The sequence below is a fragment of the Tauraco erythrolophus genome, chromosome W, assembly GCF_009769465.1.
Source record: "Tauraco erythrolophus isolate bTauEry1 chromosome W, bTauEry1.pri, whole genome shotgun sequence".
Taxonomy (NCBI): Eukaryota; Metazoa; Chordata; class Aves; order Musophagiformes; family Musophagidae; genus Tauraco; species Tauraco erythrolophus.
Genome location: NC_141497.1, coordinates 28,893,005 through 28,912,763, shown reverse-complemented (window position 1 = coordinate 28,912,763; position 19,759 = coordinate 28,893,005). Strand labels below are relative to the sequence as shown.

At 42.8% G+C, this 19,759-nt stretch overlaps 1 protein-coding gene across 1 annotated transcript in view; it reads right to left on the bottom strand.

Annotated features, from left to right (window-relative positions):
* The window catches only part of LOC147526293 (endogenous retrovirus group K member 10 Gag polyprotein-like), a 29,307-nt gene extending 17,695 nt beyond the window's left edge, over positions 1–11,612 (bottom strand). Inside the window, exons 1-3 of the mRNA XM_086630128.1 lie at positions 11,273–11,612; positions 11,016–11,178; positions 10,172–10,840 (exon numbers count right to left, since the gene is read on the bottom strand). Coding sequence (XP_086486254.1) covers positions 10,172–10,840; positions 11,016–11,178; positions 11,273–11,612 — 1,172 coding nt within the window. The remainder of the gene's footprint in view (positions 1–10,171; positions 10,841–11,015; positions 11,179–11,272) is intronic.
* Between the last annotated feature and the right edge of the window lie 8,147 nt (positions 11,613–19,759).

The window sequence follows — 19,759 nt, the reverse complement described above, 5'->3', positions numbered from 1 at the left end:
CTGGCATACTACCACAGGATAAGAATAAAGAGTTCATATCTTAATAAAAAAAACCCACCAAAACCTCACAGCATTAACAGAAGCATTGTTGTCTTATTTCACATAAACCTAAATCCTTTAAGCTGAATTATCAAGTCCACTTAAGTAAGGTCTATTCTTCTATTAGAGATTAATAGTTCTATCAGTTTGAGATTAAAATGCATCCCTAAAAAATATCATTACACTTATGAACAATACTTCAAAATGCTATTTAGCCTCAAACTTTAGCGTTTTAGCTTATTGTTTCAATAGGAGCCAAACTATTCATGTTCTAATACAACTATATTAACTAGTTCAAAAAGATGTTATTGTATACTGAATTTTACTCCTCACCTTCTGAAAATCCACAACAGGCAAAAATAAATTATCTCTAGTCTCAAAGCATTCATACTTTTGAAATTTCTTACTTCTACTAGCAATAACTAATGTTAAAACAATCATCCTCTAATGAAGACATACTCATGGAACCCTATTAACCTTTAACTGTTGAGTCAAATTAGCATAGACTAGCCTTGTGACTACGTCCAGCAAATAGTATCAGAGGTACTATTATAGTGGCACATGCAGATAAGATAAAGCAAGTATTGTTCTTTAAATTTTCCAGCTGTCTACCTCTCTCATAAGAAAATAGCACCCCCACTCAATATAGGCCTCTGACATTGAGCGAATGAATGCTTACTGCCTAGTGGCTTCATCCTCCAGCTACATCTGATGCAAGCTTTCAGCTAAAACTGAATTATTACCATCCAGCAACTAAAATAGAATTCTACAACAGCACAACATCAGTTGCTATTGAAGTAATTGTCACAGGTTTTTAACGCTATTTTAGCAAACTGATATTTATAGTCATAATCCAAATTAATTAGGACAAAAAAAAAAACGAAACAGCAGCATGGGGTATTAAACAACAGAACACTAGAAGTTGAATATGTAAATCGGGGTCAAAGCTAAGTTTATACAGTGCTTTTACTCTCCTATTATCGGAAATAAATTAAGGCAATATTAATTCAAACAGCAAACTACTAGAAGATTAATTTAAAGATCAGTTACAACTACTGGATTGCCACTTCTAAGTTGAGTTCTCTTACATTCATTTAGTGAGGTCAGGTTGCCTTTTTTTTTTTTTAAATCTAAAACAGACTTCATTAAAAGCTAAATTCAGGTGCTTCACAGGATTTTATTTTACCATTCAAAATACTGATATCCTCATTAAAATGAGATTAGTAATGTATTTAACTATCTAATTTCAGTCCATCCATTCATTACTCATTCAGTCATTGTCATACAATCTACGAGAAATACACTGTGAAAACATGGTAGCTTGAAACAAAAAAGAGACATTGTTTTCTACTGTCCAAATTAAATTGGAACAACTCAAAGGAGAATGGTGAGACCTCGGTTTCAGATGGGGTGAGAGAGTTTCCTGAAATTAATGAATTTCTACCATATAATGCTACGAAAAATTCTGTAGCATAGTGGTGAAAAACAGTAAATTGCACACTATACTAAACCAATTGTATGCTCTTGCATGCCAGTCAGTCATGATACTTCAATACAACTTGCTACCATAAAGTATTTCAAAAAGCATATATAACACCTGCATGAATCATTCTATTGTTACTGAGCTGACTGAAATAAACAGGACAAGTTAACTAATATAAAACAATCTAAACTATTTTGGTCTTAAAGTAAGAATTTTCAGAGTCTAGCCAAAATAAAGTTAGCCAGTTCTAGTTTTTCCCCACTTGATCATTATAAGATTAAAAAAAGTATTGAAATTTAGTATTGATATGATAATGGAAGGACACAATCCTCTCACTCAAAAGATTAAGTAGATATAAGAAGGCTCTAGAAGTAATCTAGAAGTCTTTACAAAAGTAAAAAAGGATATACACATGCATATGTGTGCGTATATATATAAAAATATCTTTTGAAAGCATCCACAAGGTACTGTAAGTGCAAGATACAGGTGTTCACTTGGACTAACAGCTATCAGTTTAGTACTAGTACTGACCAAAACAGTATCTAAAGTTTTGTGCACATAATAGCACAGCACATCCTTGAGGGTGTCAGTTTGATATCCCAAGGAAACTTTATCTTAGTTGCTTGAAAAGCATTGTGTAACAGATATCTAGGTATCAAAACTTGACATACACGAGCACGTATTTCATTACGTTTGCTGAGACATTCTTATGCTCCATACTGTTTGCTACTGTGCTGTTTAGAAATAAATAAAAAAAAAATCATAATCTACACCACTGTTTGGATTTCCTGAGTTTAGTTCATCCCCCCCGCCCCCCATTATACCACTAAGTATAAATACTTTTTATCAAGTAACTCATTTATATTTTGGAACTTAAAACATCCAAGGAAAGTACTTGTAATTGCAAAGTCCTTTCCATTGAGAAGAAATATTCTTGTCCTGGTTTTGACTGGGACAGAGTTAGTTTTTCTTCTTAGCAGCTAGAAGAGCTGTGTTTTGGTTTTAGTCTGGGATTCATTATGAGAAGAATGTTGATAGCGCACTGATGTTTATAGTTGGCACTGAGACAGCAAGGACCTTTCAGCTTCTCATATTTTGCCAGTGTGCAGGAGCACAACAGGTTGGGGGGAACGACACACACGACATAACCAGGACAAAGTGTCCACAACTCCCCATATGATTTGAATTTAGAATTAGGATTGAGGGCTAAATTGGCCAATGAAGTATTCCATATCATGCAATGTCATGCTCAGTATATAGATGAGGGCTGACTGGAAAGAAGTGTTCTTGCTCTTCCAGGGGCTGGCTCTCTCAGACTCTCAAGAGTGCTCTCTCTCTTGCTCTTTTCAGGCCTCTCACTTGTCCAGGATTGCAGTGTCAGGATTTATCTGTTTCAGGATCATTTGCCAGGACGAGACAGGCATTGGTCACCAGGTGGTGAGCACTTACACTGTGCATCACTTGGTTGTATATATTATCGTCATTATACACATATATACTTCATATATTATTATAATTACTTTTAATTTTATATTATTATTAAATTATTCTCGTCTCAATCCATAGGTCTCGTTCCCTTTTCCCCTTTAATTCTCTTCCCCATTCTCCAGGGGTGGAGGAGGATGAGTGAGCAGCTGTGTGGTATTTAGTTGCCAGCTGGGCTAAACCATGACAATTCTATAAATAGCCTTCATCATAACAAGGAAGTTGAAGCATTACAACAATCTCATAATGTTCACTTTAACAAGACTAATATTTCTTGAGTGCTTAGGATTGGATGAAACCATTCGGTACACAATTTTTGTCACAGTTTATAAAAAAGATTACAGTATCTGAAGACAATAAAAGTTCTGTTTCTTTGTCATTTCAATTAATGAAAGTCTTAATCAACCCTTGCAATAGTCCTAACTTACCAGTGTTATTTCTAGTAGCAATATCAATTCAGACATAACCTCCTAAAGCAAAACTTTCAAACATGTACTTCTCCACTGGTACACAGAAGTCTTCTTTTGTTGATTAGTAGTTGGTAGAACCAACATATAAAAATCAAAATTTCTGCAGAAATTTTATTTTTAGAAAAGTTAAAATGTTTTGTTACAGTTTTACCAATAGACCTGTCTTCCCAGTTTTACAAGCCACTACTATCATAGAGGTCATAATTATTATTGGGGGCAGGAAGACAACAAACAAGTCAGTTATGTAGTATAGTACACTTGCATCTTCGCTCCTCCCTTCCCCTGTAGCTCCACAATAAAACTGACTATAACCGGTTTGAAGGATTCCTATGCACAAAGCTTACCCAACACTCAATTTTTATGGAAAAACACAACAGTATTTATTGTTCTGTCATAGTCCTGCAAAAAGAAGGTACTAGCAAAAGCACAACAGTATTTAGTGCTCTGGTATAGCCCTGCAGAAGCAGTTACTAGCATATTGTTTCCCTTTCTGAGAGTCTTACCATCCTGACTACATCTGAGACTCCACTGAGCAGGAGGGTGTCAGTTAGCAGGGTCATCAGGGAAAAGGGAGGTAGGCACAGCACCTTCAGAGCATCCCCTATCTGTTCATAGAGCGTGCTCTGTAGCTTCCCCCCTCTCCATTCTGAGCCACCTCTTTTATACTCTCAACAGAGCCTATGGAAAGGTACTGACTAGGTGTTGCTGCACATGTGGCCAGTGCATGCAACAAGGCCTGCCAAGTACATGCTCTGCCAGCTAACAGCATTTTTCTCAGATCACAACATGTTGTTCAGTAACAACCCTCCCAGCTCCTTTTTTCAGGGTTACATTCTCACAGCTGAATCCAGGTTGGAAATATATCTGTTAAATAACAATCCTCCCAATTCCCTTTTTCACAGCTGAGTTCAGTTAGTAATTTTCCATCATGGTCCATGTGATACCAGAGACGTTTATTACAATTTACAAGCAGCTTTCATAGATCATTTTTCCAGCCACGATGTGTCCACACGCCCTTTGCTTGGTTATCATTGGTTACAACTAGTAGTGCACTCGCCTGTTTTAGCTTTGCTATTGGCTATGCCTAAAAAAGCATTATTTTCTATCTGCTAAGCTGAATGTCAGCTTCTCACACTCCCCATGCCAGCTGCTCACACTCCCTTTTACTTTTTATCAGCATTCTTCCTCTTTATTGGTGTTTTCCAACTTCAGAAAGAACACAGGCTTAAATCATCAAGGTCAAACCCCAACTGTAACTGTGGGTATGATTCCACAATTCCCCTTTTTTGTTTTTTTATGACCGTTACCTGATGAACTGTACTTTGTATCATCCGCTGAAAGCACGATAATAGGCAGGGGACAAACTAGTAACATAAGCCCTGCCTTTACTAAGGATACCAACCATCCTGTAATTCATTCACCTGGCCCTTCAATTTCTGTATCGTTTCATGAATTGATTCTGAATGATGAGACAAGTTCATGCAGCACATTCCTTCTAGTATCTCACAACCATGCCCATGCATTAGCAATAAAAAAATCTATGGTGGCTCAATTTTGCAGTGCAGCATGTCTAAAGAGGAAGCTGTAGCATTAGTTTGTTTTGCAAGACAACAACCCAATTTATTCATTGTAGTTAATGCCTGTGTCACTCCAACTCCTGGTTCAAATATTGAAGCTGCAATGATTTTAGCTGGTTCACAAAATTCTGCTCTGGAATCACACTAGCTATCATAAGCATGCGTGCTTCGCCTATTCCGGGTGCGTCTATGACTTAGGATCATGGTGGTATTAGGTAATTACATTACTAAAGTCCCTATAGTACATAGATCTCCCCTTATATGCAAAGGAATACCCTGCCAAGCTCTACTATAGCCCTGTAGAAGCAGTTACTGGCATATTGTTCCCCTTTCTGGGAGTCTTACCATCTCGACTATGCCCAAGATTCCGCTGAGCGGGAGAGTGTCAATCAGCAGGATCATCGCAGTGAAAGGAGTCAGGACAGTACCTTCAGGGCATCCCCTGTTTATTCACAAAGAGTGCTCTATAGCCTCCTTCTGCTCTGAGCCATCTCTTTTATACCCTCAACAGAGTCTATGAAAAAAAGTACTGACTAGGCATTGCTGCACATGCAGCCAGTACATGCAATAAGGCTGCCAGGTATGTGCTCTGCTGGCTAACAGCAGTTTTTGCAGATTGCAACATGTTGTTCAATAACAATCCTCCCAGCTTCCTTTTTCAAAGTTACGTACTCACTGTGGAGAGGTTTTCAAGCTGCTGCAGCATACTGTAAAAGTTCTTTCCCCATGCAGGCTGGCTGAGAAACACCTGCAGCTTGTTGCACTGGGAAAGTTGTTTTGAAACAGGTGCTGTAGCATTCAGCCAGTCACTCTGGGAGGTGGATGGTCAAGCGACCAATAGCCTTGACCCATCTGGCAAACCATGTGACTTGTAATTATTTAAGGTAGGGCATTTCCTCCTACAAGGTGGAGTGCTTTCTCCTTGAAGTAGGGGTGTTTCTTTCCTGAGTCTTGGAGGTGTATTGGCCTGTGTTGGAGCTACAGCCTGAAGCTTTCTCATTGTGACAATTGGTGACCCTGATGCGATCTGGCTGTAACTGAAATCAGAAGGTATGTGTATTCTATCGCAGGGCTCTAGGGGCAGAACTTAGTCTAAAAAGATGGGGCAAAACTCTGTGAAAGTGTGATGTTTTCTGCTTTCAAATCTGTAATAATGGATATAGGAGCTGATATAACTGATAAAACTCTGTGAATTGCTAAATTGGGTGGTGGAACATGAATGTCTAGCTGATCTTAACACTGTCTTTAGCCTAGAAGCCTGGAAATGTCTAGGGGATAAGTTAATACATAAAACTGTGTTTGGAGATAAGAGTGTAGTTGACCTGTTATGTGTATGGGGGATCCTGCATGGCATAATGCAAAAATGGACAGCAGGAAGAAAAGAAAAAGAATTATTGGGCTCTGATGAATCTGAGAGTGAAGGTTCTGAAGGGGATGATGAGTTATCTGATGGGATACTGACCCCGGACAACATGGACAGTGTACCCACTGTGTCTCTATTGCCCTCAGAGACTGAGAGAGTTGCAGAGACTGCACGGGGATCCTACCCCAATAGCCTTGACCTATTCATTGGCACATAAATCTCTTGGGTTTACTCCTGCTGGAGTATTTGAAGGCACAATATGTTGACAGGGCAGGTGTGTACAATCTGCTGAGCTTGATCTGCTGTCTGACCTAACAGAGAGCATCATCCACCACCAATTGACAAATTGTAGGACTATTCATCATACCTTGAGGCAGTACAATCCAATGATATTGTTGCGTGGGTCGTTCATTGTTAAGCACTGGAACTGAAAAGGCAAATCTAGGATAATTGTTGGGGTGTAAATAAAAGTAAAACCCCAATCTTTTAAATCAGTCTCCATCAAATGCCAACATTCTGGAACTATAGTAGGATTTGGTACACCCGGTTGTAATGTACCCATTAGTGACATGACTGCATTAATAGCTCTTAGATCTTGTCATAATCTCCGTTTTCTTGATTTCTTTGGAATAACAAATACTGGAGTATTCCATGGGCTAGTGGAGGGAACTCTATGTCCTAATTTGAGCTGTTCATGGACTAATTTTTGCAGCCGCTCACCTTTTAATGGCCACTGGTTGACCCAGACTGGTCTGTCAGTCAACCAGGCCAGCTTGAGTCGGGGCTGGACATCAGTGACCTGTGCTAAAAATTTGTGGTTAGCCTCACATTCCACTGATTCAACAAATCCTGACCTCATAATGTACATGGGACATCAAAACATATGGTTTCAAAGTAAATTGTTTGTTATCTGGGCCAACTACTAACAAGGACTGTGCACTCTGCTGTGGGATCTGTGTTCCACCTACTCTGATCACAGCTGCCAGGGCTTGTATCAGAGGCCAAGAGGGCGGCCAGTCAGATTTTCACTATAGATACATCAGCCCTTGTGTCAACTAGGCCAGAAAAAGCCTTCCCATTAGTTAAAAAAGGTTGTGCAGCTGTGACTTTGTGTCCAAAATTTTTTTGGTTGGCCTGTACTACCAAATGCTCCTATACCGCTATATTACATAATGGAGGTGATGTTGTGCTTCGAGGCATCAAAAGCAATTGTGCTGTTTTCTTTCCAGCTGGAATAGTGCATGGTGGTGAGAGAGTCTATGCCATGATTTTTTTTTCTTTTTTTTTTTCTCAGAATCAATTACCCTTGGGAGTACAAACAATCCTGATTTCGTGGTGAATGATCGTCCCAGCAATAGTGCACATAATCCTTGTGGTATATGACCAAAGACACCAGTAGGAATTAAATGCACTGATGTGTCAGTGATTACTGTTGATTGAAACATTTAGCTGCCAATATCTCTGCTTCATAGTGTTCCGAGCACACATTCTGACATGCCTTTATTAAATCTGCAATTGTTTTTGTCTGATTTCTAATAGGATCAAGAGCTCACCGGCAATCTGCGTTAGCATTTTTCAATCACTAACTGGAATAGCAACACATCTGCAGCAGCCAGATTTTGTCTCTGAACTGCCGTTTGTAGCCAGTCGAGGAAATGTTCATAAGGTTCCTGTGCTCCCTGCCAAATGGAAGCAAAGGAAGCCTCCCCTGTCCCAAAATCTGGGATGTGTCTTAATGCTCTCATAGCCAATTCAGTCAGTTGTTGGAAAGCCACTTGCTGTAACCCTGCCTGTGCCTGATTTTGACTGATACGTGATATTTTATCCATCCCAAAATGTTTGGCCATCAAGTTAAGGAATTTAACAACTGTAATGCTTTAGCTGTTGTTTCATTGGGAGATTTCCCTATCAGTCCCCCTTCTTGTTTTAAAAACATATTTTTCAAGTACCATGTGGACATTCTATGATTGCTTGTCCAGTAGGATTGTAAGGAATACCAGTAACATGCTCCATACCTCATAATGACAAAAATACGTGTGTCTGAGAGGTGTATGCCAAAGCTCCTGCAAGCGTAAACCACGAGGATTAACACCATCCATAGGTGGCATGATCATATTTTGACAGCTACTACATGACTGTACAATTGAGTGGGCTTGCTCTCATGTTAAACCAAATTGTTGCCTAATGGCATTAGTGTTCTGATGGTAGCAGTCATGCGAGATTTTGCCTGCATTAACGAGTTTGGTACCAGAGCTGCACTCGTGAGAGGCTCAGCTCGCCTGTTCCCTTCTGCTATAGGCCCTGGCAGCGTGGTGTGCGCTCACAGATGTACAATGGAATATGCATGTTTATGGTTTTGCAACACTGATATTAACTGTTGAAATTGCTGGAACAGAAGAGGATTAGTCCTTTCCCGCAATACCGATCGAGATGATCCAAGTTAAGTGTTAGATGTGCTGTCTCTTGGTGAAACCTGGGCCACGGGCGGCGGCGGCCTGCGACGGCGGGGGGAGGGGGGCGCGGAGGAGGCAGCAGCGGCGAGGAGTCAGCCCTCCTTCGCCTCAGCCGGTCCCGGTGCAGCGGGATGGGGCTATCCAGCTGCCCTGTGACTGCTGCCGCAGCTCAGACCACTCGCGCTCCGTGACCGCCGCCGACCCCTCCCACCGAGGAGGACCATCAGCTGCAAGTGAACCGGCACAGCGGGGCCCGCAGCGTGTCCCCGTCCCCTCCAGCCGCGGTTCGCTCCCGCACACGAGCGGCAGCGCCGAGACAGAGGCCGCGCCCGCAGCCCCGGCTGGCGGCGGCAGCGGCGTTGGCGCGGCTGGCGGGAGTGCCAATATATCAACATCGTTGGAAGGGGGGGAGGAAAATAAGTCTGTCTCTCGTTCGGGGCCCTGGATCAAAAGGATTCGATGATGACTTTTCCAGGCCGGCAGCTCCACACAGTTCCTCTGACGGTGGGGCCGCGGGGGAGGCGGGGTAGGGGCTGCGGGGGGAGGCCGACGCCGATGTCCCCTCGCCCCCACTCTCTCCCGCTGCGCCCTTGAACGCCTCGAACACAGCGCGCCAGGCTGTCAGCTGTCGCTGCGCGGCAGCATCCCCACGGGTGGCTGCGTCCCAAAGTTTAACGCCTATAGTGTCCCGAGTCCCTGTCAGATATATATTTGAAGAGTTTGCCTCCGGTACATGGGCTGATACCCAAACCAGGAGTTATATCAAGTCGGTATTGTTGACAGTGCCATTCTGTTTCTCTAGCACTTTTGTCAACACCTTAAATACAGACTTATGTTCTGTTGAAGCCGTGCTTCCCATCGTTCCCAGTTGCTTACCTCCTTCTATTGAGGTAATTGTCACTTTTTCTCTTTCGGTTTCTATTTCTTTTCTCTTTCGGTTCTTCGCATCTCCCAATATGGAAGACCCTATCGTCCCTGGCCGCTCACCTGCATCCTGCAGGGCTTCTTGGTCCGGACTCCCCAGCTCTTGTATCCTGCTGGTAAATTTGTGGCCAGTGCAGTCATTTTACGCTCTACAGACCAGACTTTAGCACACGCAGTAACCATTTCCTCTAAGGAGGGGTCCCCCAGCAATGTCTCAATAACTCCCTGACAATCAGGGTTGGCGTTATCTCTCGTCAACTGCTTTGTTATCAGGGCTCGCAAACTGTTGTCAAATACTTGTTTTTCTATAGCCCCCTTGCAATTTTTCCACAAATTGTAAGAAAGGTTCCCTGACCCCTTGTTTAATTGTTGAATACCTTGCCTTAGGCTCCGCCATTTCTGCCGTGCGCATCAAAGCTTGCATCCCTATTTGCTTAATTTGCACAAGAATTTGGGGATGCCACTGTGCTTGAATTGCCGGATTACTAAATATCTGACCCGTTCCCATCAACACATCAGTACCTACAGCGTGACAAGGGTCGCCTTGGGGCAATTGCATATTTTGCAATGCCTGATGATCAGCCAGTTGTTTCCAAACATTCATAAAAACCGAGTGCTGTACTGGCTGAAACATAATTTGAGCCAAATGTTGAAAATCATACAGCACCAATACCTCTAAACTCAATAATCGCAACAATTGTGTCACTGCTGGGGAATTCGGTCCATACTGAGCTACCACCTTCTGCATATCCTGTATAACTTTCCATGACCACCCCACATGTTGATTGGGCTGATTAGAGCCCGGGAGGGCTAGCTCCACAGGGAATGCACTAGGCCCTCCCCCCACTTCCATCACAGATGGATCTTTATTGACCGGTGTCCCCAGTGTTTCAGTCAAGTCCCAGTCCCCGACCTCCATTGCCTTTTTCCTAACCGCATCCCAAAAATGTACTGCATTACGCGGCTGAACCGTCACTGTAGCAGGTGGCAACACCCACGACTGCGGTAAGGGAGGTCGATATGGTAGACCCCCGTTTTCCCACCCCCTTTGCAGAAACAGAGGGCGTCTCAGCAAAATCTGTTACGGACTCCTCCTCCTCACTCTCCGGTAAAGGGGGATATACCTGATCCTGTATTTGTTCGTCCTCTGTCGCCTTAATATCAGAGGAATTCAGTGGAGAAGAAGGGAGAGAGCATGTTTCGATATTAGGTTTTGCGTACTTTTCTTTTGCCTCTTGCAACTGCTGCCAAGGCAACTTATAGGGAGTAAATTTTTCCGCCGCTTTTAGCTGTGCTGCAGGGGATACATACGTTCCTGAGGATTTTTCCGCCGCTTTTAGCTGTTCTGCGGGGGATACGTACGCTCCCAGGGAGTCCGGCTCCACTAAACGAGCGGATTTCAGCAACCTTTTTCTCAGCTTAGGCACAGGCGGTAACCTCCCATTCTGAGCTGTCAGAAGTCTCTCCCACAACCTCACTTACTGCAGAAGAGGTTATCGGAACAGAGTCCGTCTTATCCTCTGCTTTATCGTGCTCAGACTTTAAGTCTTTCAAGGCCTCTAAAAACGATCGCCACATTGTCAGTAAGTCCACAGCTTCTTTTTCCCCACTGGTAGCAGCATCAAATAGTTTCTTCCCCAGGGCTTGCCAAACAGACACGCTGAATGCTGTGGCAGAGTTCACTTCAAGCCCTTGTCGCTGCGCCCACAATAACATTTTTTGGAGGTCATTATTAGATACTTTCAGTCCTTTTCTTTTCAATATTAACGTCCACAAAGAATGGACGGCTTCCTCCTCCTTTGTGAGGCTATTTCCCATTATCCCGTTCCCAGCGGCTCACCTGTCCCAGGTGTCAAAGTCTAAGTCGATCCGGATCAATTCGCAGCTTCCCCGCCGCTCTCAAGCTACGCTGGGCTCTGTCTCCACCGCACTTCGCCCTGCGGTCCAAAAGTTCGTGTCCTGATGAATGACGTCGGGGTCACCAGATGTCGCTGTTGAGACGGACACGACATACACAGGTTCAAGCAGTATTGATTTATTATATAATTAATTAATCTAATCCTTGCAAGTTCCAGCACACCTTTATACTAATTCTAGCAGTGCACGCGACATAAGCAATTAGGTGGTTGGTTAGCTACAGCTGTTCACGCGCCTTAGCCTAATACATGATTGGTGATCACGCGCTCTACATAACTTAAGCCAAATTCATTACATCACACAATTAGTGCAAAAACACAGTCCAGTCTCTTATCATACAGTTCCTCCTTATCTTACGGTTCTCTGGCTCTCCCAGGCACCTGCGAGTTGTTTTCCACTTCTTCTGTTCAGGGAGTTTTCAGATCTGCAGGGGTACACAGCAATTTCTCCAAGGCCAGTTTCTTCATCTTCTGTCCTGGGATCCGCGGACCAGCCGTAGTTCCCACAGTCATCTTAGTATTTTCTTGTAATTCCTTGTTAATCAGTTGGAATCCTTTCTCTGTGGCCTTTGACAGGGTTTCTACTTGCCAGGTTAGATTTTCTATGAGCATTCTGTTTTCTAATGCCATCAAACCTGGCATCAGAAAACTCTGAATTCCCCACCCAAACTCTACAGCTGCTGTTGGACCTGTCCATGTATCTTCATCCTGACTAATATCTCTTTTCACTCTTCCCCAATATTTTGTTTCAATTGGACTTTCATGTTGGGCAAAGGGTTAACAACCCCAGTATCACTTGTCTAGTAATTGGGCTTAGTTTTAACCGTGTGGTCCAAAACCCATCTGACGTTGCCCACACAGTGTATCCTAGAAAGGGTCTAACATCTTTGCAATCTTTACACGACTCAATAGTTATGGTACAATTTAAAAAGGCTATCTGACTTTTAGTCAGGAGATTGTTACATTTCCAATTAGCCTTACTAATGTTAAGTACAGAGCTAGTTCCCCAAGTTATACACCAACTTAAGTTTCCCATGTATCTCCAGGACCCTTCTAAGGACCTAGTCCATGTTTTAGGTTTCTTTCTCATTGTTGCACATTCTGGGGTCGTGGATATATTTTTAGTATGATTCTGAGTGACACATAATTTCAACAGCCCCACTGCCGGTCCTTCTGAAGCTGTTAGGGCAAATTTTAGAAAGTCCTGATCTAAAGGTTTAGATCCTTCTGGGCATTGATCACGTGTCCCTTTCCCAAACACAATTCTATTATCACCTGGCCTCCAGGGTACTGGATCCTGGAGGTCATCATTGTCTCATTGTTTGCATTTGGCGTCCTGTTGCGGCCGAAGACGGGGAAGCAAGACGCATCAATATGATGAGTAAAAAGGCTTCCGCTTTATTCTGTGACACTGCTCTTTTTATAGCATAGCTCGGTTCTGTGCACGCTTTCACGCGCTGTACTTAGCAAGCTAATTGGTCTAGCACTACTGTTCACGCGACAAGCACGAGTATGATACACACTGTGATTGGATACAGATTTCTACGTTTGTTACAATATTTTAATATTTTTGCAGTTAGTATGTTTTGCTCAGAATCTTGTTTTTCATAGTTTCATCCTTCTTGTTTTTCCCAGGGACAGTGTGTTTTTCATAGCTTCAACCTACCTTCTTATCTCAAGGACAGTGCTCTTTTTATATTCGCTGATACACATTCCTTACTGTTAACACTTTAGCTGCAACATCTCCCCCTCTTTTTTCAAAAACGGCGTGCGCTATAGCTGACAAGCGTTGGGTCACACATTGCATTAAGCATGGTCCAAAAAGCAAGAGAAAGCCTAACAACAAAAGAGGCCCCAAGCATGTTTTGATGAGATCTCTCAACCAACCATCTATTCCCCAGGAAGTCAACCATCCATCGATGCCATCTACCTCCTTCAAGGCATGTAGTTTGTCCTTTAGTTGTTTAAGTTTTTTATGCACTGACTTTCCTGGACCTGTTAAATTCATACAACACATTCCTTCGATCTCTTCGCAACCATGCCCATGGGCTAAAAGCAAATAGTCAATCGCTGCTCTGTTTTGCAATACTGCATGATTTACACTTTCTACATCTTTTGTTAATTCATCTAGAATGCTGGATGTTAAGTTTATCTCGTCACGAGCCCAGCAACCTAGTTGTTTTGCTAAGGTGAGCGCTTTTGCTGCTGCTAACCCTGGGAAAAGTGTGGAGGCAGCTACTCGTCCAAATTCACTCCAAAATGTGGGATTGCCTACACTGCTACAGTTTAGATCATGTAGGCTTCTTTTTCCCCTGGTGTGATTTTCACTTCATTCTCTTAATAGGGATATATTGGGATGGAATAAGGCTAGTTGGCCTAAATAACAAGGACTTCCTTGTGGTTGTTTTGGAATGCCATTCCATGCCCTGTCTCTACAAATTAAGAAAATTCCTTCGGTCAACCTTCGAGGTTCAGTAATGTTGCTGCCATTGCAGCTCGAGTATAGAAAGCGAAATACCGATGCGCTGTCAAGATTAGAATCTAAGGTTGCCCATAGTTTCCTGTTTTTATTCAAGTTGTTTGGGTCTAATGGCAAAAATGAAAACCATCCTCCTATTTTCCCAGCGGTAGTGTTTGCATGCATGCTACCAAGCAAGTCTAGTTCTTCTGGATCAGACTGGAGGGAAGCATTAAGTGCATGAATAAGCCGGCATTGTACTGCTCCGTCATACTGTTGAGGGGTCGCTCTATAGATCGTTGTGGTATTGAAGTTGCTATATGTTAGGTTAGTGGTGTTTACTAGCCCTCTAAAGGCTGCCACTTTCCATGTTGGTACTCCTATGAGACAAGTACGGAATGGGTTTCCAATACCACCCAGGGCTAGGCAAATTGATGACTGGTTTGTTTTGTTAGCAATGGTTACCCAAATGTTGTCTCTCGGGCTGATGGAGTTGATTCCATAGGTCATTTGGCACCAAACTAAGATTCCTACTACTATAGGTATTGTCTTACCAATAAATTCCTCCATCCTTGTCATGACATCTACACTGCTTCTGATATCTGGTACCCAACACTTGTGTCTTTTGTGCTACTTCTACAACAGTCAGTAGTTTTTGTAACCTAAAGGCTGCGTATGCTAATATAGCTTCTTCTGCACTTTCAAACAACGCAGTTAACCTTTGTCGTGAAGCGTTCTCTATTTTAAGCCAAGCAGCGAGCGCCTGGTATGGGTTAATATCTAAAGCGTGTCTACAATCTGTACAGCCTTGCACTGCATCACGTTGCGATTCATGACATATGCGACTACAACCTCCGCACTCTATAGTTATAATTTCTAAATTCCTACATCTACACCTGCAGTGTGTTAGCGGGTATAATTTTGCAGCTTTGCGTGTGCGTATCAAACTACGGATAAAGGCAAAATCTATCTCGTCTGGATCAGAGTCGTCTAATACGTTCTTTGGAAGATTTAGCACTTCTTCTATTCTTCTGCAGAGAGGTCCGAGTCTTTGGGAACTCCTGGATTGCCTCCGCCTTCGCCTTTCAGTTCGCGCGTTGGGGGACATCTCCCCCTCTTTTTTCAAAATGGCAGCGAGTCGCTTTACATCTTGATGGCACCGTTCAACAATAGCCTGACCCGTACTGTTGTACGGAACACCTTTTCTATATTCAATTCCCCAATCTGCTACAAATGCAGCACATGCTGCTCCTGCGTATGCAGGAGCATTGTCTGTTTTGATGACTTGTGGTAAGCCAAGGGCAGCAAATGCTGAAAGCCAATGTTGTTTTACACATCGGAAGGCGGTAGAAGGCGCTGGTGTCGCCCATACAGCTCTGCTGCAAGTGTCCACGGTGACGTGGATATGGCGCAGTGGACCAAAGGTGGGAAACTCAGTTACATCAGTTTGCCACACTCCTCTTGGTTGCAATCCTCGAGGGTTGGTGCCTTGCAGCGACGATGGCACGGGCTTGTGCTCGCGACAGTGCAAACTCTTTCTGAAGAGGTCGAGCAGATTGGTGAAAAAATTTGTGTGATCGATCAGTGACAACGTTGCCCCTTTTTTTTTTTCTTGCACGAATAAAACTCTGTGTAGGAGACTGGCAATTTCAGTTACTAGCATATTGTTTTGGTACAGCCTTGCAAAAGCAGTTTCTAGCATACTACTTCCCTTTCCGAGGGCCTTACTATTTCCACTATACCCAAGATTTCGCTGAGCAGGAGGGTGTCAATCGGCAGGGTCGTTGTGGAGAAGGGAGGCAGGCACGGCACCTTCAGGGCGTCCCCTGTTTATCCATACAGTGTGCTCTGCAGCCTCCCTCAGCTCCGCTCTGAGCCATCTCTTTTTACCCTCAGCAGAGTCTACGACAAAGGTACTGACACGGCGTTGCCGCACGCGTGGCCAGTGCGTGCAACAAGGCTGCCCAGTATGTGCTCTGCCGGCTAACAGCGGTTTTTGCGAATCGCAACATGTTGTTCAATAACAATCCTCTTAGCTTCTCTTTTCAAAGTTACGTGCTTACAACTAAGTCCAGTTAGTAATTCTTTGTCATTAATTTGGTACCAGTTAATTCTTTTCCTTCCAGTAGCTACGGGTGGAATCCATACACTTTCCGATCGGAGAAAAGACACAAAGCATATATACAAGCAACTTTCACACACATAATATACCTAACAATGAGAAACATAAGAACAGTTGATATATTAACATGAAATCTTCTATTACAAGTCTGTCCATTTGAACCATTCTCTTCATTCGGTGTTTCTGTGATCTCTGCTTGCTCTGCTAATTCTTGGATCTCCCCTTCTCTATTTGTAGTTTCAAAAGTCCTGGTTGGCTTTACGTTTCTTGCTGGTAACCAGTATGGACCTGTGGGAAGAACACAAACATACCCTCTTCCCCATGTAAGCAGAGGCGCAGGGCCATCCCATGAGTTGAGTCCAGCTTCTTATAACATGCTGTTGATTTTTCTGCAAAAATGGCACTGGGTTTAAAATTGTGATCCACAGCCATAGTATGTTGCCTAGAAGCAGACAAATTAAGAAAATTTAAAACATATGTGGCTTTGTCCAAGGATTCTTGCGGGGAAATATACGGAAGACTGCCCCTTTTTGTTTATCAAACATTTGTTTTAACGTTAAATGAGTTTGTTCAATAACAGCTTGTCCCATAGGTGAATGAGGGATGCTGGTAGTGTGAGTCACTCTCCAATCCTGTAAAAAGGCACCATACTGGATCACTGTCTGTCCCAATTTTCTTTGGTACTCCCATGGTTTTCTTCAGTGTGAGCAGTAGCAACAACAAGGGCAGAAAACATATCAACAGTTACATGCACATATTTAGATCGATTAGACAATTGAATATAAGTAATATCAGTTTGCCATAATTCATTGGCACATAAACCTGTTGGATTTACTCCTGCTGGAGTATTTGAAGGCACAATATGTTGACGGTCAGGGTAGGCACGTACAATTTGCTAAGCTTGATTTACTGTCTGACCTGACAGAGAGCATCATCTACTACCAATTGACAAACTGTAGGACTATTCATCATTTCTTGAGGCAGTACAATCCAATGATATTGTTGCGTGGGTCGTTCATTGTTAAGCACTGGAACTGAAAAGGCAAATCTAGGACAATCGTTAGGGTGTAAATAAATAAAAAAGTAAAAAGGTGAAATAACCCAATCTTTTAAATCAATCACCATCAAATGCTAACATTCTGGAATCATAGTAGGATTTGGTACACCCGGTTGTAATGCACCCATTGGTGAAATGATTGCATTAATAGCTAACATAAATCTCCATTTTCTTGATTTCTTTGGGATAACAAATATTGGAGGGAATTATATATCCTAATTTGAGCTGTTCATTGACTAATTTTTGAGCTCAGTCCAGTCGCTCACCTTTTAGTGGCCACTGATCAACTCAGACCGGCTTGCCAGCTTGAGTCAGGGCTGGACATAAGTGATGTGTGCTAAAAATTTGAGGTTAGCCTCACATTCTACTGATTCAACAAATCCCGACCTCATAATGTACATGGGACATCAAAAACATATGGTTTCAAAACAGCTTGTTTGTTACCTGGGCCTACTACTAACAAGGACTGTGCACTCTGCTGTGGGATCTGTGTTCCACCTACTCCGATCACAGCTGCCAGGGCTTGTATCAGAGGCCGAGAGGGCGGCCAGTCAGGATTTTTTATTATAGATACATCAGCCCCTGTGTCAACTAGGCCAGAAAAGCCTTCCCATTAATGATTACTGTTAAAGGAGGCTGTGCAGCTGTGATTGTCTGTGTCCAAAATTCTTTTGTGATAGCAGAGTGACCTTTATTGTTGTTATACACGCAGCTTTTATAGATTATTACTCTGGCCACGATGTGTCCATGCGGCTCTCACCCAACTGTGATTGATTACAAACAATAGTGCACGCACCTATTTTAATTTTACTATTGGCTATGCCTAAAAAGGAGCTATTTTTTACTTGCTAAACTAAACATCATTTTCTCACACACTCTATATCAACTTCCCAAACTCCTCATGTCAACTTCTCACACTCCCTGCACCAGCTGTTCACACTCCCTTTTCTTTCTCATCCTCTTTATCGGTGTTTCCCAACTTCAGAAAAGAGCACAGGCTTAAATCATCAAGGTCAAACCTCAACTGTAGCTGTGTGTATGATGCCACAACTCCCCCTTTTTTGTTTTTCTGTGACCATTACTTGATGAACCGTACTCTGTACCGTCTGCTGGGAGCGTGACAATAGGCAGGGGGTGATTATTACTATGCATAAAAGAACTACTAGCAATATAATGTCTGCTTTATTAAAGATTTTAACCATCCTGTCAATTAAGAGCATTGATAAAGCAGAAGCTGTAGCATTAATTTGTTTTGCAAGCCAACAACCCAACTTATTCAGTGTAGTTAACACCTGTGCCACTCCAACTTCTGGTGCAAATATTGAAGCTGCAATGATTTTAGCTGGTTCCCAAAATTCTGCTTTATAGTGTTCCGAGCCTACATTGTGACACGCCTTTACTAAATCTGCAATCGTTTTTGCCCGATTTCTGATAAGATCAAGAGCTTATTGACAGTCTGTGTTAGCATTTTGAATGGCTAACTGGAATACCAACACATCTGCAGTAGCCGGATTTTCTGTTTATCTCTGAACTGCCATTTGTAGCTGATCAAAGAAATGCTCATAAGGTTCCTGTGCCCCCTGCCGAATGGAAGCAAAGGAAGCCTCCCCTGTCCCCAAAATCAGGGATACGTCTTAATGCTCTCGTAGCCAATGCAGTCAGCTGTTGGAAAGCCACTTGCTGTAACCCTGCCTGTGCCTAATTTTGACATGAGTGACATTTATTCATCTTAAAATATTTAGCTCTCGATTTAAGAGATTTAACACCTATAACACTTTAGCTATTGTTTCATTGGGAGATTTCCCCATCATTCCCCTTTCTTGTTTTAAAAGCATATTCTCCAAAGTACCATGTGTATATTCTATGATCGGTTGCCCAGTAGGATTGTAAGAAATACCAGCAACATGCTTAATACTTTATGATGACAAAAATACATATGTCTGATAAGAAGTGTATGCCAAAGTTCCTGCGAGCGTAAACCACGAAGATTAACACCATTCACTGGTGGCATGATCATATTTTAACAGCTAGTACAGAATTGTACGATTGAGCGGGCTTATTGTTGTGTTAAACCAAATTGTCACTTAATAGCATCAGTATCCTGATGGTAGAAGTCCTGCAAGATTTTGCCTGTATTAACGAGTTTGGTACCAGAGCTGCACTCGTGAGAGGCTCAGCTCGCCTGCTCCCTTCTGCTATAGGCCCTGGAAGCGTGGTGTGCGCTCGCAGATGTACAATGGAATGTGCATGTTTACGGTTTTGCAACACTGATATTAACTGTTGAAATTGCTGGAACAAAAGAGGATTAGTTATTTCCCGCGATGCCGATCGAGACGATCCAAGTTACGATGTGCTCTCTCTCGGGGGGGTTCAGCAGCGGCGGGGGGGGGGGGGGGGGGTCAGCCCTGCCTC